The sequence below is a fragment of the Amblyomma americanum genome, chromosome 10 (genome assembly GCF_052857255.1).
Source record: "Amblyomma americanum isolate KBUSLIRL-KWMA chromosome 10, ASM5285725v1, whole genome shotgun sequence".
NCBI lineage: Eukaryota > Metazoa > Arthropoda > Arachnida > Ixodida > Ixodidae > Amblyomma > Amblyomma americanum.
Window position 1 is genome coordinate 48,353,074 of NC_135506.1, and position 26,067 is coordinate 48,379,140.

Genomic DNA, 26,067 nt, shown 5'->3' on the forward strand with positions numbered 1-26,067 from the left:
CACCTATCATTTTTCTTTCCATGGCTCGCTGCGTTGTCCTTAACTTAAGCTGAACTCTTTTCGTTAGCCTCCACGTTTCTGCCCCGTAGGTGAGTACCGGTGAGATATGGTGCGACAAAAGCTACCTCGGCTCCTCGAAGGGACTTGACGGCATCACCGCGCGTTTTATTAATATCGACGTCATCAGAGTGACCATGCCACTAGAGGTATGTCTGTTGTTGCTAGGAAGAAAGAAAAGGAAAGTGCACAGGCCTGCTCACTGGCTAAAGCCGAGCCATAATCGCTACCACGAGCAGATAGTAGGAGAGTTGAAAGATGGGATAGAAAGACAGGATAGGAAAGACGCGCTAAAGACAAGGCCGATCCCGGAGGCAGTGCAGTACCGGGCCAGCCGGTGGCGGGAGTGAAGCATCCTTAAAACTCTCCGCCACATTTCCAAAAATAAGTCCAATTGGACCCGTAACAGATACTCTACTAGGGGAGCCGTTACGTGGGGTGCACCAAAGGTGGAGGCCGCGTTCTCAGCCTAGTCACGCACAAACACTAAGTTCGTTACCTCGCGGTTGCGTTCGCTCTCTTTCGTCAACAGCACACTGGCGCCACGGCACGGCTACAGAAGGTCCAACGTGTCACATCAAATCTGGGATTAAGTTATGACATTATGGCTGATGTGAAGCACTCTGTCCTGGTGCGCCCATGTTTCGCACTTAACGTGAGACATCGTTGATCATGCCTTGAAAGCGGAATGTACACCACTGAAATGACCCGCCGCGGTGGCTCAGTGTTTAGGGCGCTCGACTACTGATCCGGAGTTCATGGGTTCGAACCCGACAGCGGCGGCTGCGTTTTTATGCAGGAAAAATGTTAAGGCGCCCGTGTGTGCGATGTCAGTGCACGTTAAAGATCCCCAGGTGGTCGAAATTATTCCGGAGCCCTCCACTACGGCACCTCTTTCTTCCTTCCTTCTTTCACTCTCTCCTTTATTCCTTCCCTTACGGCGCGGTTCAGGTGTCCAACGATATATGAGACAGATACTGCGCCATTTCCTTTCCTCCAAAACCAATTATTATTATTATTACCACTGAAATGTGCGCAGTAGTAGAAGAATAGCGTTGAAATTTTTTGGCGGCACTGGCTTTCCGAGCCAGCGATTTCAGGTTTTTTTTTTCGTGCGCACCGCAATCACATCGGACTTAGGTATGAAGGCGTAAAGGAGGTATAAAATGAGTAAAGGAGATATAAGTAGTGAAGAAGATATAAGGAGTAAATATATATGAGTATATAAGGAGTGATAGCTCTTTTGCTGCGCAATCCAGACAGCTGTCGTGTGGAAACACGTAGCAAAGGGCATGGGAGAACGTTTCACGCAAGGGAAACACAAACCGAAGAAGCTGGCTGCAGTGACGACAGTTTGGGGCTGGCCAGCCTACGTCGCGTTTTAAGGGCACACGCGGGGTAAAACGCGAATCAGAGAGTTAAACCAAGAACCGAGCACTTCGTCATCAGCCTGGGCAAGCACAGTGTGGGCCCCGCTACCACGGATGCAAGGCCAGGGGTAACCGAAGGCCCTCCCGCAAGAATCTTTGGCGCGTCCACGCCTTGCTCTGAGACAACGTCGTGTGGAAAAAATAAGCGGGCTAGAAATGACGAGAGTGTGCAACGAACGACTTACGTCCAGCGTGGCACGGCAGAGGCGACTGATGACGATGGCGACTTGGCGCCGCTGTGCGTGGCTGGGGCATCAGGAGTGAAATGAATCCATTCATTGTGGGGGAAGTGATGATGATGATAATGAATTTTTGTGGCGGGAGGGCATCTGTGGCCAAAGGGCGCAATGGCACAAGGTTGTTTCTTCTATTCAAGGTGGGGTCAAAGACCCATTCCCCAAGAATTTCACCCTAAAGACGCCGAACACCAGGCAGAGAAAAGCTTGCACCCATTGTATCAGTGATCAGTACCAGGCGGCACTGGGAATCGAACCCCGCACTTCCGCATGCGAGGCGGATGCTCACGACTAGGCCATCGTTGCGGTCATTTCGGGGGAATCGGACAAGGTCTGGAGGTAACGACAAGGTGACCATAAAGGCGAACTTGTAAAACACAAAATCTATTCAATTCTGATAGGGACAGAAAAGTGGCTGTGTGAGATCAGCTTATTTGGGAAATCTGTACATCGGTTTGTCCATATTCCACACCTGAGTTATTTCATATCTTTGTCGGGAAGCATTACCAAATTGTAGAAAACAGACACATATGAACTCAAAAGAAAACATTTGACAGAAGTCTGTCTGGTTGGGAAATTTAATTTAGTAGAAAGATGACTGACTCCAACCAGGTTAATTTTTTGAATAACACGACGTTTCGGGACCGGCTCGGTCCCTTCATCATGGTGTGAATACGGGCGAGGCGCAGCTTGGCTTTTTAAGCCCTCGTGTTCAAGACTTCCGGCTCAGTGGTCGCAAACCCTGCATGTAAGAAGAGGGAAGTGTCCCCAGGGAGCAATTAACATTCTTCCTTGTTTGTTGAATGTGCCACGACTCGAGAAGCCTCCTGCGCGGGTTAGCTTCGGTTTCCAGTACAACAGTGCCGTCAAAGTCAATTCGGTGGTCGCATGCCTCGCAGTGCTCAGCCACAGCACTGGGCTGACGGTTCATTTGTCGGACGTCCGCTTTGTGTTGCCTCATTCTTTGGCGAAGTTCGTTTTCCCTATACGTACGAGACTGGGCAGACCAAGCCGGGGATTTTGTATACAACGCCTTGGGCCCTTTCTTTTGGGCGACGGTCTTTCGAGCGGGGGAGAAGGCCTCCGATGGCGGTAGTCGGTTTGTGCGTTGTTAGCTCCCGTTCTTTACCGAGAATGCGAGCCAGCGTCTCCCTCACGCCTTTCACGTATGGAATGCAAGCACGTTTCTGCTTCTGGAGTGCTATTGGGGAAGGAATAGAGCTGTTTTTGTTTTTCTTTTTGTTTTTGGGTGACGCGTCGGATGAATGAACTAGGGTACCCATTTTTTTGGAGATCGGAGGCAACTCGGTTCTTCTCGTTTCTTTTTTCTTCATGTGAAGAACATATGGTGTCGGCTCTCTTCAATAAAGATGTAATGACAGATGCCTTGTGGGGAGTGGGATGGTTCGAGTTGAAATGGAGGTACCGTCCCGTGTGGATTGGCTTTCGGGACCGAGCCGGTCCCGGAACGTCGTGTTTTTCAAAAATTAACCTGGTTGGCGTCAGACATCTTTCTACTAAATACTAAATAGACGCCTATGAAATTTTCAAGTTGCTTTTTTTTCTTCTTCATTTGCCATATTGTGTTTGCTGGTTTTGTTTTCTTTTGCCTACATTTGCTGTTCTTCCATTATTTTGGTACAAAAGTTTGTACATTCATTTATAGGAAGTCCCGATACAGCCTTAAGTTCCGGGACCTCCTTCTGTATGCTTTATTTAATAACTGTCTTTTATGGATCAACATTCATCTTCCTCTAAGCTGTGTTTATTAGTTTGGTTTAGGTTTAGTTGATAGAGGTTTAACGATCCAATGCGACACACGTGATGATCGGGACACCGTAGTGAATGGCTCCGGAAATATTGACCGCCTGTGGCTCTTTAAAGGGGCCACTACATGGTCGTTCTTCAAATTGCAGCTTTGTATTTCAGCAATTAATACAAGAGTCTGATTCATTCCCCAACATTTTGGTGCCCCTGGACACGCTGTATATTCCAAACAATGCGATCAAAATTGGGACCGGGAAACTCCGCCCACCGGCAGCAACCGCCACATTGAATACTCTCGTGACGTCACAAGGACATCGCTAGCCACGTTTAGAAAAATGCGACAGTAGCGCATCGCATTTCCATGCGCCACTGTTTACACGTTCCGCATAAAGTCTGGCGGGGCGGTGACCCTTTGCCCATTGCAGGCAGCAGAGGGGCCCAGCCAACACCCTCAGCCGCGTCGGCCTTGCGCACCCCGTAGCAGCTGTTATACCCCTGTCACACGGGCACTAGTAAGGCCTTAGAAATTAAGGTCCTTTGCCCCAAAGGCGCGTGACGCGCATCAACACGGCAAAGCGTCGAGACCTTTGCGATAAAGTTCCGTAGCAATAAAGGCGGCCGTCAGCGGCCTTAAAGTTGCTTAAAGGAGCAACCCACACGGCAGCGCCAGCTAGCGAGCTCAAAGAATAAAAAATTGACACAATTTTTAGTTTTGAAACCGTAAAAAAATATCTAATTTATCTTATTCAATGGTTAATTTTGCGTTACAGTGCACCTAACCGTAGAGGAGGCTATGACTAAAGACATCCACACTGCTAAGAAAGGACTTGAACGGTTTTCAGCAGCCGCATCGACACACACGTGCTTGCGCATCTCGCTTTGCTGTTTTTTCTTCGTTTGCTCTTTGTTGTGTGCGTGTTTTGAGTTTGCTTGTGTGTACAAAGACACAAGCAACAAATCACGCTTCTCGAACACAACGAGGAGCCGAACGGAAAAGTGCGCCTACCGTGGTCGGACCGAGAACGATGAAAAAAAAAAGAAACTTTGTTTCAAAATATCCCTTTCTCACCGTCAGAACGCTCGTTTATTAACCCTTTATAAGGCAATGGGACATATACATCCCACTTTTTACGCCGCCGAAAAGGGCTCTTCAATGGCATTGGGAAGCATGCATCCCATTTTTTACTGTGCTGCCATCTATCTGCGAATACTGTAATTACTTTTGAAAGTAGTTTTGCTGCTTTCCGACAGGTGGTACTAGGCGTCCGTTGTTTGGAAAATTGTGTCTCCGTTCGGGAAGGCGAAGGAATTTTTTTCTTGTTGTGTCTCCAAACAAGAATAATTCGAGATGTCAGGTGAGCATTTCCGTTTCTCTGCTTCAAAACAAAGCCCACTAGCTTGTATGAATCGCGTTTTTTGAGGAATACAAGCAATATTTAGCCTGAAAATCTTGTATAAATAGGACCACCCTTAGAAAACAGCATGAGTTATGCTAGGACTAACTTCCCGATTTTCGGAGCAATGTGTTGAGGAATACGTTACTCAAACTTTTATATTTTGTTTGTTCTTGAAATGCAGATAATCGATTTCTGACGGCAGCAGAAGCGCTTGAGCTATATTTTAGCCTTCCGGACGACCCCACGTCGAGTGACTCGGATGGGGATACAGACTTCGACTTCGTACCAGAGCTCGCTCCGCCAGACTCTGATGACGAAAGCGGCGACGATGGAGCAGCAGCTTCAACAAGCAGACCTAAAAAGCGCAAGGCTACTTACACGAGAAAGACAAGGAAACGACCGAAAGCGCCTGCGTATCTGGCAGACAGAAGATCTAAATAGTCCTGGTACCGAATTTTCTACTTTCTGCTGGATGCAGCAGTAGTGAATGCTTTCCTCCAAATGAAAGAAGACAATCAAATGAGCTACCTGTGGTTCCGGCTTGTCCTCGGTCGCCAGCTGATAAACGGCCAAACCTTCAAAGGCTCTAACAATCGGCCTTATAAAGCCAACAAAAAAGGCACCAAAAATGGCCAAAAGATGGTAGGAGTTCAGGACGAAGTCCGATTTCTGGGAGATGGACACCACCCTCAGAAAGTCGCGAAAAGGAGGCGATGTCGCTGGTGCTCCAGTGCCAAGAAAGAAGCTCGCACCAATTTTTTGTGCTCTGCATGCAATGTGCCACTTTGCGCAACATGTTTTGGGCCTTTTCATGCTGGTCGAAAGTGAACTGAAAGCCCTTGAGAGGCGATGGGACAAATACGTCCAACTTTCTGAAATTTCATTGAGTGTCAGTGGGACACATCTGTCCCACTTTTTCTGAATAAACTACTTGTTCTTATGGCTTGAAATTTCATGCAAACTATTTCTGTTGGCTTCATTTAGTCAGATAACACAACATTTTTCTTAGTTCTTGAAAAAAATATACCTTGCCTTACAAAGGGTTATCGTGATAGCTACTTTTTCCAACACAAACGAAAGCACTCTTAGCTGAAGTGCTACCGTCTGCTTTAATTTCATAATGTTACTAGCGCCGCTTCACACACAGCGGTGACTTTTGGCATTCACGGAGGCCGCGTTCTAGCTCCTTTGGATTTGCCGTGTAGCAGCGTCGCTGCTCCTTTTCGGTTTTCCTCCTTTAGTGCAATAAGACAACTTTACGGCAAAGGCCGAGAAGAAGTCCCGTGTGACAGGGGTATTAGTCAGTTCAGTTCTTTACGTCGCCTTTATAATCGAGATTCTTAGATTGGTAGGTCGCACTGGGGGAGGGAGAGAATAAACAATGGGAATGCCCAGCCCTATAAGTGTCTGCTTAAGTAGGGACCACCGCAACGGGGCGAATAATAATAATTGGTTTTTGGGGCAAGGAAATGGCGCAGTATCTGTCTCATATATCGTTGGACACCTGAACCGCGCCGTAAAGGCGCGCTCACACTAGCGGGAAGCTTCCCGCACCGGCACAGCGCCAACGTCGACGCTGCCTCGCAGCTCCTCAGAATGACGCTCACACTGCGCGCGTTTTCTCGCTGCGGTTGTCTTGGAATGTGGAGAGAGGAGGCGCTGAGGGAGGACCCGAACGAGCAGAAAGAGAAGGGGATAGTCACGTGACACTAGAGAAGACTGGAAAGCGCACCCTGCTAGCTCCCCTCCCGTCGCCCTGGCAAAGCAGCCGCCGAGTGCCCAGCCGGCCGGCCGGCCGGCCGGACGCGCGCAGCCTCCGCCTCCGCCGACGGGGTCACTGAACTGGGACCGACGTCACGGTTCACGGTCGGCGCCCATTGGCTGTTCTGGTCACCGGCACGGGAAAAATAGGTACCGAACCCATCGCTCCGCGGGACGGCAGAGCAGGCTGTCCGCGGGAGAAAAACCGGCTTGGGCGGGAAGCGGCACGCGGAAACGCCCGGCGTTGCGCGTTTTCCCGCTAATGTGAGCGCGACTGCGTTGCGCGTTTTCCCACTAATGTGAGCGCGCCTTTAGCGTTTTGCCTCCGTAAAAACGCAGCAGCCGCGGTCGGGTTCGAACCCGGGAACTCCGGATCAGTAGCCGAGCGCCCTAACTACTGAGCCACCGTGGCGGGGTAAACGCAACGGGGCTGAGCGAAGGCGCGGGTTTAGAGATATGTGAGTGGAGGCGGGTCAGGAGCGGGAGTAAGGGGGGGGGGGGGGGGGTGGCATAAGGTGCCGGGAGACGCGCCTGTATTGGAGTGTCTGTAGCAGCGTTTTCTCATGCGAGGGCGAGATGCCTTCAACAGCGCCGGATACAGAAAAAAAAAGAAAGCCTCCCTTCCCTGCCTGCCAGGAAATGTTTGCCAAGTGGTCTCGAGCGATCCCAAGTGCCGACAAGGCTGTCAGTATCATTTTACACTCTTGTCAACGTCCCATGAAAACGAACTTACACGCGTTCAGCCGAACGTGCTTGCACGCCGAAGCTGCGGCAGAATGTCCAACAGTCAATTGGTGATGTGTAAAAATTAGTTGTTTTGAGCATTCTGTTGCGCTGACAGCATCGGTTGCATGTTTTTAATGCCTCGTGAGGATTAATTTTTTTCCTTAAATGTATAAATCAGGAGGATAATGAGAACAAATGGAAACCACTGAAACCTTGTGCGTTGTAGATCAAATTCTGAAAAGTTTGCCCCTCACTTGTAAATAGACGATTTCATGGCCAGATGTGTTGCTTCACTGTCTAGAATCGTCGGAGATTGCTTACATCAGCGTCAAGATGGCACACAAATGCTACAGGTTCGCAAGCGGCGACAAAAACTGGTTTGTGCGTTGCGGCGCCTTCAACCTGCCCGCCGCGTGGCTCAGTGGTTAGCGCGTTCGGCTGCTAAATTAAATTGGTTTTTGGGGAAAGGAAATGGCGCAGTATTTGTCTCACATATCGGCGGACACCTGAACCGCGCGGTAAGGGAAGGGATAAAGGAGGGAGTGAAAGAAGAAAGGAAGGAAGGGGTGCCGAAGTGGAGGGCTCCGGAATGATTTCGACCAACTGGGGATTCTTCACGTGCACTTACATATCGCATAGCACACGGGCGCCTTAGCGTTCCGCCTCCATCGAAACGCAGCCGCCGCGGTCGGGTTCGAACCCGGGAACTCCGGATCAGTAGCCGAGCGCGCTAAAAACTGAGCCACCGCGGCGGGTAGTGCTCGGCTACTGATCCGCAGTTCCTGGGTGGGTACGAACGATATATATATATATATATATATATATATATATATATATATATATATATATATATATATATATATATATATATATATATATATATATATATATATATATATATATATATATATATATCCCAATGTGTCCAGTATGTCGTACAAATACTCTTGAATAACGTTGTCCTGCCAACGTGTCCCCATCTGGGGAGCATACGAGAGAGCTCCGAGAGGCACGCTCGAGAGCCGCGAGGGTAGATGGCGCTTGTGTAGTCATTTTAAGCAGTGATTCTAGTTGGAAGTGGATCTAAACCAATCTTTACATGGAGGCTATATCAAAACGAAGAGACGATTAGAGATTCTCGCTCGTGTGACAGTGGAACCCGTAGCTTTTCTCGTTTGCAAAGATAACCGATTCGGAACAGGCAGTAAAGGCAAAGGATTGCAATCTTGCGAAAAATAGCCTTGCTCTTGTCGGCGTTCAATATATATATATATATATATATATATATATATATATATATATATATATATATATATATATATATATATATATATATATATATATATATATATATATACTCTTGAATAACGTTGTCCTGCAAACGTGTCCCCTTCTGGGGAGCATACAAGAGAGCTCCGAGAGGCACGCTCGAGAGCCGCGAGGGTAGATGGCGCTTGTGTAGTCATTTTAAGCAGTGATTCTAGTTGGAAGTGGATCTAAACCAATCTTTACATGGAGGCTATATCAAAACGAAGAGACGATTAGAGATTCTCGCTCGTGTGACAGCGGAACCCGTAGCTGTTCTCGTTTGCAAAGATAACCGATTCGGAACAGGCAGTAAAGGCAAAGGATTGCAATCTTGCGAAAAATAGCCTTGCTCTTGTCGGCGTTCAATAGTGCGCCGCGTAGGGTCAGTGTTTTGCGCGCGCTTCCATGCGGGCGTTCTTAATTGTATACTTATTTTATCTGAGTATAAAAAAAGAGTACCTGCAGATGTACTGCGCACGTTTGGGAAATGCACTTTGAATAATAAAATAAGTTTCTCTCCTTCGCTTTGAATATTAAAGGGATACTGAGAGCAACTTCCCCGCCGGAGGATCAAAGGAGTTGCTTCGAAGTTGCATGCAACTTCTGACCACTGGTATTCTGCCGACGTGTCGTGCACGCTACGTCATCGCTAGATGCATACAGGTGACGTAACGAAAGAAGTTCATTAAGGTTTCTTCAGTGACAAATCACATTGTGTTGTTTCTTGTGTATGCAGTTTTTCGTGCCTGTTTACAGCAGGATGGCTTAATAAACTGAGGATTTCTCTGTGCTAGGGGATGACTGAGATTTTATTTCTGTCTCGGCTACACAGGTATGATAAGAAGGATTACATATATGGGTCTGCTGCGTATCAGCTCGAGAGGCGACGCTTGCAACGTGAGACGTCGTCTGCTCCGTGTTTACGTGAGAGTGAGGAAGAAGGCGGCGGCTGACGGCTAGTTCGTCTGGCGCGCTACTCGCGGCTGCTGCATTTGCCGTAGACCCGGCTCGTCGCTGGTGTGGCTGGCGCCATCTATGGGAGCCTTTTGTAACATGCAGCACTCCTGCAGAGGGGTAATCAAGGCGCAGCACGGATTAGACCATTAATATTTCAGCTTTCCTATTAAATAAAGTTCATCCTCTCTCTCTGTTGAGAAAAAGATTGACATATAACATGAAACGAATGCACTTAACAGTGAATATAGAGAACATAGAATACTGTGGACATGAAAACGAAAGAGGATACAGTGCATAAACACAAAACATAAATATGCATGGATGTACAAATACCTGCTAAAGATAAGAAAAGTATATACAGTATTCTGCGTTTTTATCGTGAAAGGTTTAAAAAATTCCCCGCCTCAACCGCTGGCTCATTTGTGGTGAAACTGCACACAGTGCTTGCGTATTATGGTAACTTTTGAATCGTAGCAAGTTTGACAACGGTACTTACTGAGTTGAGCCGTGCATGATGCGAAAACTTAATCGTCTACGTAGAGATCGGCGAACCAAAACCCGCAGACGACGTTTTTTTCGCTGAAGGACGGCGGTGGCGCCATCTGTTTTCGGCAGTGAAAAGCGTCCCGACAAGGCCGCCGAGACGAGCGTTGCAAACAATATTCTTTGTTCTGATATTAGTTGTTCTGATATTTTTTCCGCTCAATTAGCCGAAAATGTTGTAAGTGCTTCAGTTGAAGAAGAGGAGGAGTAGGAGGAGGTAAACTTTATTAAAGAAAAGGTCTTTGGCGCGGGTTGGGGTGACGTTCCCCTCCGCGCGGTGGGCACCTCTTCTAGGCCGGACGCCAGGTGGCCGACCGACGATGTCGCTCGGCGACCTCATCGGCCCGCTCCTTGACTCGGAGTTGAACCTCCGGGTCCGAGCTGAGCAGCGCGGCCTCCCATTGAGATTGGGTAGAGAGCTGCAGACTGTTCGACGGCTTATCTTGAGGACATGAGTATAGGATGTGGGGTGTGACTGCCTTATGGTGCCCACAGAGAGAACAGATGGGGCTGATCTGCTCTGGGAACCATATGGTGTACATGTACGGATTAAAGAAAGTGTTTGTTTGGAGCTGCCGCCAACTGACTTGTTGTGTTTTACTTTGAGATCTATGTGGGTCTGGGAAGATTTGTCTTTCTTTCTTGAAGTGGGTAGTAATTTCTTTGTAGGAAAGTCATTCGCTCCTTGGCCGACCTGAGCTCGGGGTAACGCACCTCCCGGTTAACTACGAATCCTCGGGCAAATTGGTGCGCCGCCTCGTTTACAGGATGGCCCGAATGGGCGGGGACCCAGATCAATGTGATCTGGCGGGTATTGGAGATTTTTTGTAATATATTGATGGCTGCTGAGTGGGCCCTTCCTTTGCAAAAATTTCGAATTGCGGTTTTAGAGTCACTGATGATGTATTTGGCAGTGGTGGAGGTAATTGCTAAAGCTATGGCAGCTTCTTCGGCCTCCTCCGAAAATTTTGTTTTATCGATTGTCGCCGATACAACGGGAGAACCTCGATGATCGACAACTGCCAGGGAAAAGGCGTCTCTGTCCGCATGTTCTGCCACGTCCACATGCGCCGTGTCTTTCTGAACTGAAAATCTTTCGTGAAAATCCTCTGCCCAAAAACATGCATCCACACTATGATACAGACAGAAGAAAGGCTAGGGCACAAAAACAGTTGAAGAAGACAAAACGACCGGAACGGCATATTCAAAGGGCCCGCGCTTCTTCCAACGCTCGCCTCGGCGGCCTTGTCGTGACGCTTTCGACTTCTAAAAACAGATGGCGCCCCCACCGCCATGAAGTCAAAAACGTCGTCTGCGGTTTTTGGTTCACCGATCGCTACGTAGACGATTACGTTTTCGCATCATGCACGGCTCAGCTCAGTAAGTACCGTCATCAAACTTGCTACGGTACAAAAGTTACCATAATACGCAAGCTCTGTGTGCAGTTTCATCGCAAATGAGTCAGCGGTTGAAGCGGGGAAACTTTTGAAAGTCTTCACGATAAAAACGCACAATACTGTACAGCGCATGCAAGGAATTGAGCGATGGATGTCACGGAAACATACGGACAGATATTTGCAGCTGTAGTGAGTTATATGCAGGGAATTCATTGGCTGTGTAGACGCAAATACGTACAGCAAAATACTGCACGCGAACTAGTCCTCCGGAACTCAGCGATAAAACTCCAATAAGGAAGGGCGTCAGGCATGGTGACACGACCTCGCCAATGCTATTCATCGCCTGTTTTACGAGGGATATTCAGAGGCTTGGATTGGGGACAGTTGGGGATAAGAGTTAATGGAGAATATCTTAGTAATTTGCGATTCACTGATGACATTGCCTTGCTATGTCACTCAGGGGGTGAATTACAAAGCACGATCAATGACTGACAGACATAGCAGAACAGAACGGTGGGCGTAAAAATTATTACTTAGTAAACCAAAGTAATCTTCAACGGCTTCGCAAGGGAACAGCAGTTTGCAGTTGGCAGTGAGAGCCGGGAAGTGGTTAGGGAATACGTCTATTTAGGGCAGGTAATTAATGACAGCTGATCTGGATCATGAGAGGGAAATAACTAGAACAGTAAGAATAGGGTGGAGCGCATATGGCAGGTACTTTCATATCATGAATGGCGGTTTACCAATATCCCTACCGAGAACAGTAAACAACCGCTGTATCTTACCGGTACTCACCTATGGGGCAGAAACTTAGAGGATAACGCAAAGGGTTTAACTGAAGTAAATGTCAGCGCAGACAACTATGGAAAGGAAAATGATAGAAGCAACGTTAAGGGACAGGAAGAGGGCAGAGTGGGTCAGAGAACAAATGCGAGTTAATGACCTTTTAGTCGAAATCAAGAAGATGAAATGGGCTTGGGTAGGGCATGTAATACGGAGACACGATAACCAATGATCGTTAAAGGTAAAAGACTGGACTCCAAGAGAAGGCAAGCGTAGCAGGGGGAGGCAGAAAGTTCGGTGGGCGGATGAGATAAAGAAGTCTGCGGGATAAGGTGGCCTCTGCTGGAACAGGACATGGTTAATTGAAGAGGTGGTAAGGCTGATGGTGATAATGATGCTGATTCTGATGATGATATACCATAGGTGGAACACGGATACAGAAATTTACAGATATGAACATGCACTAACCTCAACCCACTCAATGACGCAAACGTTTTCACTGGTATTCATGAAGGATTATAATGGGGGACAGCGGGTGAAGAAAGGCCGCTACGACCGAGAACACAGTACAGGTGGTGTCGAGCCTAGTAGTTCGTCACCACTTGTACAGTGTACTCTCAGAAAAGCTACGGTCACAGTGACCCTTTTTTAGTCGCTATTCCACAAAGATAGGAAGACGAGTCTTCGCTGATTTTCGCATCCCATTTTTTCGCAATACTGAGTGTAGGGTCGACCTCTCGAGAAACATCCACCCGGCATATCACGATGGAAGTCGAAGGCCACAGCCACGGCTATTCAAAAACATTACGCCCATAGGTGTAGGCTGCGGGTCCACTGAACGGCCTTGCGACAATAGCAGTAGTAAGCGAATACGTGGTTACTGTATAGACGGAGCTTTGGCCGCAAGCAGTGCCCCCAGTGAAGCAAATGAGATTGCTATTGCGTTAGCAGTGATTCACGCAACCTCACAACGGATAATCACAGATTTGTAGTCGGCAAACCGAAACTTCGCCAAAGAGACGATGCCCCGCTGGCAGCGCCATACTCGAAAATGCAAAACATACGTAAGAGAGACAAACTAAACACCTATTTTGAGTGCCTGGCCATCAAGGGGTGGTGAGGATTGAGTGTGCTCAAACTGTCGCCCGAGCATTTTCCCCTCAGGTTCTTTCTTTTCCTCCCGGTAAGCTACAATACTCAAACATGCTCATAATATATGTTGACACAAGAGCAATGCAATATTACAGACTCGAACATATCCCCTGTATCCCACGTATCCGCCTCCAGCTTTGGGTGTCAGCCAAAAAACATGAAGTTCACATGAGGCGATTACTTACACAGACTTTTATTCACCCGTCTAGATTAAACGCCATGAACACACTGTCGTTCAGTAAACAATGTTAGTTCTGGGGGAGAATGCGGACCTATATTAACGCGACAGAGTTTAAGACCGCATTCACTAAAAAATCCGATGTCGGCGTTGTGAGCGAAAAATCATGGGCATGGCCCTGGCAGGTGGCCTGCAGAGAGCAACCTAGGAGGCAGGTGGGCCTCCTAGGTCACGTGACCTTGCGGCGTCTTCACAACCTCCCTACCGGAGAGTGAGCAAACTGCCCACCGTGGCAGGTGGCAGTTAAATTAATGATTGGTCGCTCGGAAAGAGTAACCTGGGCCGCGCAAGGTCCTACGCTGGAGCACAAGACATCGCTGCTGCTGTTGTTGTTGTTGTTGTTGTTGTCTGAAAAGCGATGGCTCATACCCACGGTGGGGGGTTGGTCAGGATTCGGTGCGGATCCAAACAGGAGAAAATTCATCGAAGTGCCCGGAGTGAGCACCAGTTCCCTTTTTCTTTCTCTAAAAAATTGACAGTCGATTATGACAGTCAGTAATGCGAAATCTGACCGCAGCTCTTCGCATGCCATAGTCACTTGGCTGCCTCCTTGATTTTTCCCGAGGCAGCAACCTGCCAGGTGGCGTGTTACGAAATTTTCTCCGACTATGCCGAGTACGACGACGACGCGCAATCCCCGAAAGGGCGCCTAACAGCTGCGCCCTAAAACTATCATTTTAGGATCAACACGCATTTAATGGCGACGTAGTATTTTGTAGTAATGGTTATATGATCGCAAGCGCATCTGCTGTGCACGAACTGTACGGTACCGAGCGACAGGAGCGAGAGATAAGCTGTCGCAGGTGATTTCAAAGGAGTGCTACTCTATGGGCGCTTCAGCTGGAAAGGGGGGCTCGCTGCAATTTATTGCACAGGGCAGAGGCGAGAAGAGCGGCAGGCTAACGAACTGCCATGTGGACGTCAGGATGTCAGCACCCCCTAATAAATATTTTTCGTTACATTTGCGTATACTCTTTCATGCGGATTAAGGGGGCGTCGAAATTTCGGCGTCGTGATTGAATCGTCTACAGCGCGCACCTCACGGCGAACACAGCGACTCATGCGCACGTTACCGCAGGTACAGTATTACTTGTTGCAAAGAACCTGAGATCAGAGCGGCTGCAGGGCCGCACAGCGGCCCAGTGAGCTCTCAAGCTGCCAGGTTTTATGATCAAAAGAGTAGAAACAGGCACCCTGCTATTGTTGTCGATCCTGGGCGAAAAAGCCGGCACAGCCGCGTCATGAGAAGATGCGTCGGACGTCTCATAATGGCCGCAGGCGTGCCAGTATGATAACTTTTGAACGCATATTACACATTAAGGCAACAAAGCTTGCGCCTAGAGTGCGCATATTCGTATTTTGAGTAAAATGATTTGCGTGCTTGTTATGCGAGATTAACGTCTCGAAGCGGAATATGGGGCAACGACAGACGCCTCACTGCAGAGCTCTGGAGCATTTGAGACATGTACAGATACCTCAGAGCACAGAAAACTTTATCTTCATGGGAGCATGGCTCCCGCGACCTGGATTTGATCCAGCTTCCATGCAACATGTGCCCCTTTCACAGCCCTTTTATTGAGAAAAAAACAACGACATAGTCATCCCATTCTGCGCCATTTATGACCAACTCTCCCTGGGCTCCGACGTTTTATGAACGAGAAATAACAGCGCGCCAAATTTCATTCGAGATGTCTGAAATTGTGACTCTGGTGTATGTTGTTCAACATATTCGAAACCAAGAATATTAACAAATGACTAAAGGCTCTTTGGAAAACGCTTAAAGTCAGACCTATTACGTCGGCTGTAGTTATAAGTCCTACTGCAGTCATATACTCGACAATACTCGTTGAATTGTCCGCAGCGCCGACCAGTTACCGATCCTAATCGATGCGCTCAGCAGCATCGTTCCTAAGGCTCAGCCCACGCTCCAGTTGCCGGTAGAGGTCACAGTCCACTTGGTGAGCGGCGAGCCCTGCTCCATCCGCGTACACAATCTTGCGCATTCGACGCAGCGCATCCAGCAGAGCCGAGGCCTGCTCCGGCCTGTTACGGCGGAAGCGTGCACGCTGAAGCCGGCTCGCGCTGTCCAGCAAGCCTTGCCAGAGGCGCAGCAACGCGTTGCCGAAAGCGGCCTTGTCCAGGTGTGCGTGCAGTGCCGAAAGGCACGCGTTGAGGTGCGCGGCCAGAGCGAGAAGCGCGCGCTCCTGGGCCGCCGGTCCGCCACTGCAGCGCACAGCTGCAGTCAGCAGGCGTCCCAGCTCCGGTTGGGCCTCGCGCAGGAGACCGTCTGCCAGGCGGCGCGCGCACGCGCCCACCGACTCGGCGGCACGCTTCACCGGCGCGCACAGGTCGGCCAGAGAGTCGTCCCACTCGGGCCGCGCGTCGAAGCAACGCAGGATGCTCTCCTGGACCAGGGCCAGTGTCGGCAGCAGGGCTTCCACGTTGCTGACAGCCACGCAGAGCCGAGTGGACACCAGGCCGTTGGCGGTGGCGAAGAAGCGCTGGCGGCGTGCTCGCCGCTCCGTGCTCTGGGCGAACAGCAACGCGCATTCAGACACGAGGAGCGCGAACCGGCGCGCCACCTCGGGCTGCGGCCAGTCCAGGTTGGTCCAGAGGCACACCAGACGCTGCTCGATGGCGTCGGCCGCGTAGCGCGCTGAAGATCCCGCCCTCCCTCCGCAGGGCACCAGGCTGTCAGAGTCCACGGCGGCAGGTATGGAGGCCAGGAGGGGCTTGCGGGCCATCTCGAACCACTCGATGACCAGCGGCGCACCGAACCAGTTGGTGTACGCGTCCATGGCGAGCGGCGGTCGCTGCGCGGGCAGCTGCGACCCCACGGCGCCAACGAAGGCCCGCAGCAGCTGGAAGGAGTCCAGCGAGCGCTGCACCAGGCGGTCCCGCTCGGGTCCCTTGCCCACGCGCGCCAGTGTGCACAAGGACACGACGCGCGGCCGAACATGGGCTTCCAGCAAGCAGTCCAGCTCGCGCGCCGTGATCTCGGTGTACGACTGGTTCCACGCCTGGCGGAACACGGCGTCGGCGGCCCCGTGGAACTGGCCCAGCAGCAGAAGCACGCGGCCCAGGTCCGCGACGAACGAGTCGTGCGTCGCATCTCGCAGGCCCAGCACGGCGAGCTGCAGGTGCCACCGGCGGGCGCTCTTGAGCACTTCCTGGCGGGCGCAGTCTCCGACCGGGCGGCCGCCCAGCGACTCGCACAGACTGCAGCACGAGAGGACGCCCAGCAGATCCAGGGCCTGGCGGACGTCGCGCAGGCAGAAGGCGTCGTGGAGGCGGCCCAGCAGTCCCCGTGTCTGCGCCTCGACTTCCCTCAGCGCAGCGTCCGGCGGCGACTCGGCCTTCAGCTCCTGCAGCAGGGCCTGTAGCACCCGGTAGCTCAGCCGGCCGTGGGAGGTGCGCGCAGCCGTGGCAGCCAGCAGTCGGCAGGCGGCCTCGTCGCCGGCACCAAGCCCCCACTGTAGGGCGTGCTGGCGAAGCAGCGTAAGCGGCTCGCGCTCCAGGCAGTCCTCCCAGCGGATCCACTCGAGAGCCCTGTCACCAGCGCGGGCCACGCCGTCGGCCAGGAACAGCCGGCTGAGCGCCACGTGGTCGCGGGTCGCCTCCGGCGGCTGCTCGGAACCGCGCAACTCGAGACGCAGCCGCAGTCTTCCTCCGGCCAGTGGTTCCCAGCGGTCCACGGCGACGCAGGGCAGATCGGCGAGCGGCTGGCAAACGCGGCCCACGAGTTGCCGGGGTCGCCAGCCACGACCGCGTCGCCACAGTTCCACGTTGAGCTGCGCACGGCGCCAGTCTTCGGGAACGTCCAACAGCAGCTGCTCGTCCCAGCGGGGTGAGGCTGAGTTGCAACGCACGGAGGTGTTAGCCTTGTGGTCCGGTTCTAGCCAGGCGCACACGAATGTGTCGGCAGGCTCGCGTAGGCCGTCGGCCTGGACCACTCCCACGGAGAGCTGCAGCCGCGGCGTGAGCAACGCGGCGGCCCGCTGGCGGATGGCCGACTCGCCGTGCGCTTCGAACACGTCGGCGAAGAGGCGGCGCACGAAGTCGAGCAGCTGCTCGGGGCTCGCCTGGTGAGGCCGCGTTGGCTTGCCCACGGGGTCCTCGCATAGGCGAACGCAGTGGGCGCACAAACGCAGCGCTGTACCCTGGCTCAGATCCTCCATGGCAGTGTCCTACTCACTAGGCCTCGTTGAAAGTCGAACAAAGAAGACGAAGCGAGATTTTGTGCTGCGAAACGTTGTCTTCGGCTTGTTTGCATGCAAAATAAATAAAACGAGTTTTAGGAAAGATGTGCCTTGCCAAGGCGGTTCGTAGGTTTTGTTTTCACATAGGACTGAAAACAGCTCAAGGGTGGTTGCTTCGGCTTTACAAATGGCAGCTTTTCATTTTCATGCGTTGCAGTTGTTTTGAAGGCGGAGAAGAAGATGAAGAAGAGAACTGGTATTTGTTTTGCCATGTCACTAAGGCAACAATAAAACTAAGCCACAGACAAATATGGCAAAAACAATGCTAATAATTTTGTGGATCTTCTACTTTCCTGTAGTTAGCCATCAAGCCTATGTCATCTTCATGGCATGAAACTCTAAACGCAGGAACTGTCTCAAAAAAAAGTAACTGGCTGTTGTACTCTCTCACCAGCTATTTGTTCCATCTAAATTGTACAAAAAGTGCAATGCAACCACGCAGAGCTAGTGTATAAATGCCTGCGCACTCCCTCTACAGGCAACGTGAGATAGAGTATGGTATGTTCTTCGCCTGTATAACGCAGCACAACTATATGATATATGGTTACTTCCGACCTGCGTGTCTGGCAAAACACTTCCGTCACTTATTCCGCTGAGGAAAAAAAATTAGCTGCGATTCAACTACTGCTGAATCTAGTTAGCGAGCGAAAGCTGCAGTGTATCGGGTAAGTAGACGCGGCTTGGCCTGTCTGTGGCTCGGTGCTACTAGTGGCGCATGGGCAGCTGTGACTAGAGAGCGAGAGAGAGAAATTCGCCGTGTGCCGTCACTGCTGCTCGCGCATGCGCAGCACAGCTCTCTGGGAATCACGCGAAACTTCTCAACCTGCGGCCAGTAAAGCTTTCGCTTTAAAATTCTTTCCGCCCTTCCCGTATACTGCAAAGCAAAGGCGGTAACCGCTGATTCACTGCGCGCTCTGCTGCACAGTCACTGACAGAACGCGCGCTCCAGCACTGTGAGCAATTTACCACCCTCATTAATGGACATATGATAAGTGGAGTGCGCCGATAAATTTAAGAATTCGACGCCAAGAAGGTCCTTTCCCAACACCGAGTGAAACAGTGAGATTGTTAGTGCTTGGTTTTCTGTTTAGGGTTATATGTGCGCAGTGCAAGGTCGTTACCGCCGTGGCAGCGCTTTCTACGCCATTTAGTTGCTCGCAATAGCGGTTTTTATGAAAGGAAATGGCGCAGTAATGGTCTCACTTCTCGGTGACACCTCAACCATGCCTTGAGAGAAGGGAGGAAGAAGGGAGTGAGAGGAAAAGAGATCGATTTTAATGATTACAGGAGAGGTGTGCCTGGTAGTTCACCTGGCATGCTACTCCAGATGTGGGTGAAGGAAAAGGGTGAAAAAGATGAAAAAATAAAAGGAAAAAGTGAATTCAAGCATACACAGCACTCGCGCACTCACAAACACACATGGTAGAGAGAGGACAGGCAGATAGTTTTCTGATGCTCACAAAGTGACACTCACAGAGTGAACAAGGAAGGGGAAAGCCTCAGGGTGCTTGCCAACGTTTCGACAAGGGCTAGACTTGTCTTCGTCTGGGTCCACACCCGTGAATTCCCTTCTGACCTATTTCCTTTAACAGTTTTGCAGGTCAAAAGGTTAAGTTCTAGCAGCTACCATGCCTGGACAACATTCACTCTCCCCATCCTAACGCAAGGTGAACGCACATGGCGATATCTGAATATCTGATTTAATATCTGCTATGGGTCTTGTGAAGACCCAAGATATTAAACTTATTTTTGGAATGCGGCGGAGTGCTTGCAGCACTCCGGCACGGGTTGGCCCGGTATTGCGCTGCCTCCGGGACCGGCCCTGGTTATAGGTAATAGCGCCCGCGCGTCTTTTCTTTCTATGTTTGCTCTGCTATCCTTAAAGCTCTCCTACTTTCAGCACGTGGCAGCGATTGTGGCTCAGCTTGAGCCAGTGGACAGACCCGTGCTTTCCTTTTCATTCTTACTGTCAACAACAGCAACAACCATCCTAACGCAAGCGTTCCGACTTCACTCCCTCCTCCCCTTCGCCGGGACTTCCTCCTCAGAGCGAAGGCCCTATATAAACCCCGCCAATGACAAATGCTTTGCCCAGAGGGGGGTTCCGGGAGGTGGCTTCCTAGCCCTACGGGGTTGGGGTCTAGGGGCTCTCGCACATGTGGCAAGGGCTCCTTGTCACCGGGGGTATCTGCTGCTAAACCGTTGCCGTCGCTCCAGATGACGCGGTTGTTGCGACGCGCGTCCTTTTTTTCAATCTTTCCGCTCATTCTCTTTTAACTCTCCTACTGCATGTCTACACGGGTATAGCGATTATGGCTCAGATTGAGCCAGTGGGCAGGCCCTTTTCATTCTTCCTTCAGTGGCAACAACAATGCTTTGCCCAGACTAAGACAAGTCCTCTTGCCGAAACACAGGCAAGCACCCTAAAGCTTTTCCCTCCTTTGTTCACTTTGTGAGCCACAAACGCACAGGATCATCAAAGGGTGTCTGCCAAATCCGTGTCCAAGGACTCACTTCCGCCACCGGTTGGCCCGGTATTGCACTGCCTCCGGGATCGGCCTTGTCTTTAGCCCGTCTTTTCTATCCTGTCTTTCTATCCCATCTTTCAACTCTCCTACTATCTGCACGTGGTAGCGATTGTGTTAGGCTTGAGCCAGTGAGCAGGCCTGTGCACTTTCCTTTTCTTTCTTCCTGGCAACAACAGACAGACAGACCAGGCACACAGCGGTGTCCTGGTGAAGACCTAAATTACTCAATGTATTGCGGTGTGTATTGAAAATCTAGCAGCAGCAAACCAAGTGTTCAAGATCGCGAACGCCACAGATCGGGCACAGAGGGCTGCTTGATGCACCAATTTTATGAAGAAATTATTTTGTGTATGAAACGTCCAAGTGAAGTTGATGCGGGCAATTATGGTCAGGCTTGTTTAGATTGCCTGGTATGCGAAAGTCACAAGTATTTCCTCCCTTCCCTGATGGCGCGGTTGGGGTACCCACCTGCCCAAGAAGCGAGAAAGTTACAGCGCCATTTTCCTTCGTTAAATAATCCACAAAAAATCGGAGGTCCGGTCCGGTGGTCAGCATTCTTAGTTCGGGGCGCCGGTAGCTTACGCTGCCTTCTGGCCTGGTTACTCAGCTTGCGCTGGTCTTCCAGGATCGAGCTGTTCTGGCTTCACTTTTCTTATTGTGTAAATAGTTTGTGTATATTACCTCTCCCCTATCCTCTCTTCCTGTCCCCTAACCTCTTTCATTTTCTCCATTCAGCCTGCTATCCTTTATTTCCGCTGCCCCGGCTCAGGTGCTTCAGTATCGATGGCAGATGCCGGGTCTAGCAAAAATCTTTCCCTTCCTTTTATTATTATTTTAACGAAACCACTTACTACTACTACTACTTTTGGCTTCAAACAACAGTGTAACTAACCGATAGTGTATTGCAATCGCAATGCACTAGCAGTAATAGGTGTCACTGCAAAAACAAAAGATAACAGGAAAGGAAGCAATTACCAAAAAAGAACGCTTCGATAGCGCGGGAAAAATTGCAAAGCGTATTGCAGTGCGTCGTCTGCTAAGCTCGCTGCATTCACGCCTTTATCGGTCGGACGTGTGCGGCTGCTTGGATGCACCCATACCCTGCCTCTTGAGCGCACCCACATTGAGGAGCCACCAGCTCCGCACGTCCACAGAGTACGTGCGTGGGTTGGAGTGTACGTGCGCGCATATCCTCCACAAGAGCGGCCTTCAAGTACAGTACCGCAATGCACGCATACTGCTCGTATACTCCGTCGGGCGTTGACATCAGGCACGACAAGATCGTGCGATCGTCGCGCGAACAGATTTATGCGCACTTTCAGGACGCCCAGAAATCCCCTTTCACACGCGTCTCGAAAGAGCTCGCATAATCCTACCAGAACAGCCTAGCTGCCAACCTTGGGCAACTTTCAGCGGCGTTACTGTTGCGGCAATTTCTTTCGTATTACTTTTTCTTTTAACGACGTCGAATACAGTTTCTCGGGCATCCTGAGGGGCGCGTTGCGTACCTGGCTTCAAGGAGGCGGCGAGCGTTTCACAACACTGCATGTTACTGCGACGTCTCTCTGAAGTTCCCTCCGGAGGATCCAATGACGCCCTTCATGTAATATGAATTTTGTTTCATCCGTCACGTCGCGGCGAAAAAGAGACGGGTCCTTGAGGCCCAGGAGAGACCAAATTAGGACGTGTGCGCTGACGTCGGCGCACACATTTGAGGACGTGTAGAGGTGCCGGAGCGCGTGTGTGTGATTCACGTAACGGCGCCAGGTTATCCGGAAACACCTGTGGTGCGCACGTACACGGCGCAGTGTAGTCTGCGGGCACAGATCTACGATTTCAGGGCGCGGTGCGACTTGCAGAGACTGCCAAGTTGCCACGTTGCTGCTTGCTGTCAGTGGTAGCTGTGCCATTGATATTTGAAAGCAAAAGGCTTTCGCATTCCCGCTATTAAGCAGACGCAAGTGCAATCCTGTAATCTTTTGCTCAAGCCTCCAAAGAGGGCAGAAAACTGAGAATAATGAATGTGTATTAGCTCAGCTAATTCAGGATAAGCTGTCGTCGTTCTATGTGTTCACTGGCGTTGGCGTTGACAACGTTGTAGACGGCGATGATTTTGAGGAAAGGGAGGACGCGTAACTGTTTTATTGGTCAGTGTACTCCTCATTCGTGCTTTCATGCATGTGGCGCTGGAGAGATAGATGTGGCCTGAATGCATCAGCGCTCACAGCGTTGTGGTAGACACGCGGCACTGCAGCAATAAGCCACAGCGTTCATTTGATGACCAACCTCCGCGACTAACCATTACTGCCACCTCCCAGGGTTGAAGGGTGGGCGCGCTGCCTATCCAGTGTGCGGAACGCAACCAAAGCAGGTTTTCGCAGTTGGACACCAACGCCACGTACATGAAAGCGAGATTGAGGTATCCACTGACCCACGAAGCCGGTTGTGCGCCTTTCGTTTCGTGAAAATGAACGGCCTCTGCAACGTTGTCAATGCCAATGAACCCAATGTACGCCACCGGCTCACTTGTTTTGTTTGGTCTATGAGGAAAGGAAACTGCACATAACTTTTGCACATGTCTCGGTGGACACCCGAACCACGCCGTAAGGGAACGGATAAAGGAGGGAGAGAAGGAAGAAAGGGAGAAAGAGGAAATTGTAGTAAGTGGTTTTATTAACATAATAATAAAAAGGAAGGAAAAGATTTTTGCTAGCCCGGCATCTTGGACAGCACAGCGCGGCGGAGCACCTGTGGCTCGGTGCAACTAGTGGCGCATGCGCAGTGGTGACTAGGGACGCCTACCCGAAATTCTCCGCTGACGAGCCTAGCGTAGCTTTCGCTACTAAACCGATTTTTGATTGACGCAATCGACGGCGTGGTTGTAGGTCACGTATGAAGTTCGCGAAGAATAATGAAGAAAAAAACACCGCCGTGAACACTGAAGGTGGTGGAGGAAACATTTATTTAAAACTATTTACAGGAGAGAGTGAGGACTGGTCTTAAGGGCCAGCCCCTTACAAATTCTAGGAGATGTCCCTAGTCCGGGTCCCCTATGGCTTCTGCGGCAGCTTGGGCCATAACCACGAGGGCTCTTTGGCTCTCTAACGTAGAGCAGCCGAGCAGAGCAGCCTTCCAGCTCTCTCAGGTAGGTGAGGGGAAAAGGGGGTAAGCAGGGTTAGAGAGGCATGCCCACATCATGTGCTACACGTCCGAGAATGCGCATCCACAATGCGGGCACTCCCCGTTAAAATAATAATAATAATTTGTTTTTTGGGGAAAGGAAACGGCGGTGGTGGTGGTGAAAACATTTATTACGGATGAATAGGAGGTATGTTTGGATAAGCCCGTAAGGGACCGATCCGTACAAGCACTAGGTGGAGGTCCCTAGTATGGGACCCCAGTGGCGGTTGCCGCCGCCCGGGCGCGCCCGACTAAGGCTTGTTGGGCCTGTAAGTCGTGGCAGCCGAGCAGGGTCGCCTCCCAGTCCTCCCGGGTTGGGTTGGGGATGGGGGGAATAGCGGGGTTGGAGGGGCAGGCCCAAACCATGTGATAGGTGTCAGAGGACACTGCACTACAGTGTGGGCAGCTGCCACTAAAGGAGGGGTCAAAATGTTTTAGCGCTGCCGGGCACAGCAATGTATTGGTGAGAAGGCGGAGAAGGAGCCGCTCATCCGCCTTCATCAGGCCTTTACATGGACTAGGGTAAAGGCGATGACAATTTTGATAATATGTTGTAATATCTTTGAATGTATAGACCGGATTAAAATCGGGTTCCTGATCGGATGGGGAGGAGAAAACAGCCCGGTGAGAGAGCGCGCGGGCGGCTGCGTCTGCTGCCTCGTTTCCTGCCAACCCCTGATGAGCAGGGGCCCATATGAGGTAACGGTGTGCGGGGTCCGTATCCCGTATGCAATTTTGGTATATTCGATAGGCTAGGAAGGGAGTGCAGCCTTGTTCGACGTTCCGACAGGCCCCTCGCGAGTCGGTGATTATGTATTTTGAATTGGAATGTGAGGCCGCGAGAGCAATCGCGACCTCTTCTGCTTGTGTTACACTGCGGGCTCTGAAAGTTAGGCCGTTAACTGTGTTGCTGTTGTGAACTACCGCGGCCGTGTACCATCCCCCGTGGTGAGGGCCGGAGGCGTCCACGTAGTAGACACCTGTTTTGTTGCCATAATATCGGGCTAGCGCTTCCGCTCGTGCCAGGCGCCGACCATTATGGTCTTCGTGTGACATGTTTGCTGGAAGAGGCCGCACGTGGAGGGCACGTCTCCACAGTTCCGGGATGCGAAACCTGTCTTCCATTGGAGGGGTGTGTTGGATATGGAGTCGAGCAAGAAGGCGGCGACCCGACTCCGTTAGCGACAGGCGCGTGTACTGGTTTGTAAGGTGCGCCTCCCGGAGCTCCCGGAGAGTGTTCACCACCCCAAGAGCCATAAGCCGGCTGTTTGAAGTAGTGATGGGGAGGTCAAGGGCACGTTTAACAATTTTGCGAAGGATGACCTCAAGGGCGTCCTCCTCTTGTTTCCGTAGGTGGAGATAAGGAGTCGAATAGAGAATTCGACTAGTTACGAAGGCGTTTCCCAGCCGCAAGGCATCCTTACTTCGTAACCCTCCGCGTTTGTTGGAAACCCGGCGGACCATGCGGCCCACCTGGTCCCCCACCTTACGGAGTTTGGCCAATGTAGTGTCTGGCCGCCTGTGTTTGTGGATGTAGAGTCCGAGTACCCGTATCTCATCACTTTCGCGTATGGGACCACTCTCTCTCGAGAGAGATATTTTAGTTGTGCACTTCTGTGACGGGCGGAGGTGCACAAATTCCGATTTTTGAGGGGAACATTGAAGACCGCAGCGGCGGGCGTAGCGGTCTACTATCGTCGTCGCTGTTTGCAGGCTGGTTTCAATGTCTCCTGTACTGCCCTGTGTGGCCCACAGAGTGATGTCATCGGCGTACAGGAAACGGCGCAGTATCTGTCTCATATATCGTTGGACACCTGAACCGCGCCGTTAGGGAAGGGATAAGGGAGGGAGTGAAAGAAGAAAGGAAGAAGGATGAGCCGTAGTGGAGGGCTCCGGAATAATTTCGACCACCTAGGGATCTTTAACGTGCACTGACATCGCACAGCACACGGGCGCCTTAGCGTTTTTCCTCCATAAAAACGCAGCCGACGCGGACGGGTTCGAACCCGGGAACTCCGGATCAGTAGTCGAGCGCCCTAACCACTGAGCCACCACGGCGGGTCCCCGTTAAAAGACGGATTAAAAATTTGGAGGACGCTTCAGGACGCGACAGCGTGTTGCAACATTGCCAAGGAATCCACGGAACGCCATCGTCCTTCGGTGCAACCCCTTGCCCGGACAATTTAAGGAAAGGAAACATATCTTGGTGGCCACCCGAACCACGCCGTAAAGCAAGAAAAATGAAGATATATTTTTTTTAAAGAAAGGAAAGGACGCCTGTTTCACATATCTCGGTGGACGCCCGAACCGGGCTGTAAGAGAAGAAAATTGAAATGTAAATTGGTTTC

At 50.9% G+C, this 26,067-nt stretch overlaps 1 protein-coding gene and 1 pseudogene across 1 annotated transcript; one reads left to right on the forward strand and one right to left on the reverse strand.

Annotated features, from left to right (window-relative positions):
* Positions 1 to 15,632: 15,632 nt before the first annotated feature.
* On the reverse strand, positions 15,633 to 17,930 carry LOC144108266 (protein unc-13 homolog 4B-like). Its single transcript, XM_077641539.1, has one exon. It carries the CDS (start codon positions 17,928 to 17,930, stop codon positions 15,633 to 15,635), a length of 2,298 nt encoding a protein of 765 aa, XP_077497665.1.
* Positions 17,931 to 19,688: 1,758 nt separating this feature from the next.
* LOC144108947 (U2 spliceosomal RNA) lies at positions 19,689 to 19,841 on the forward strand (annotated as a pseudogene).
* Positions 19,842 to 26,067: the final 6,226 nt, after the last annotated feature.

Bases quoted from the DNA above. Each gene is read 5' to 3' on its own strand.
- LOC144108266 (XM_077641539.1), bottom strand. From the start codon at position 17,930: ATGGAGGATCTGAGCCAGGGTACAGCGCTGCGTTTGTGCGCCCACTGC.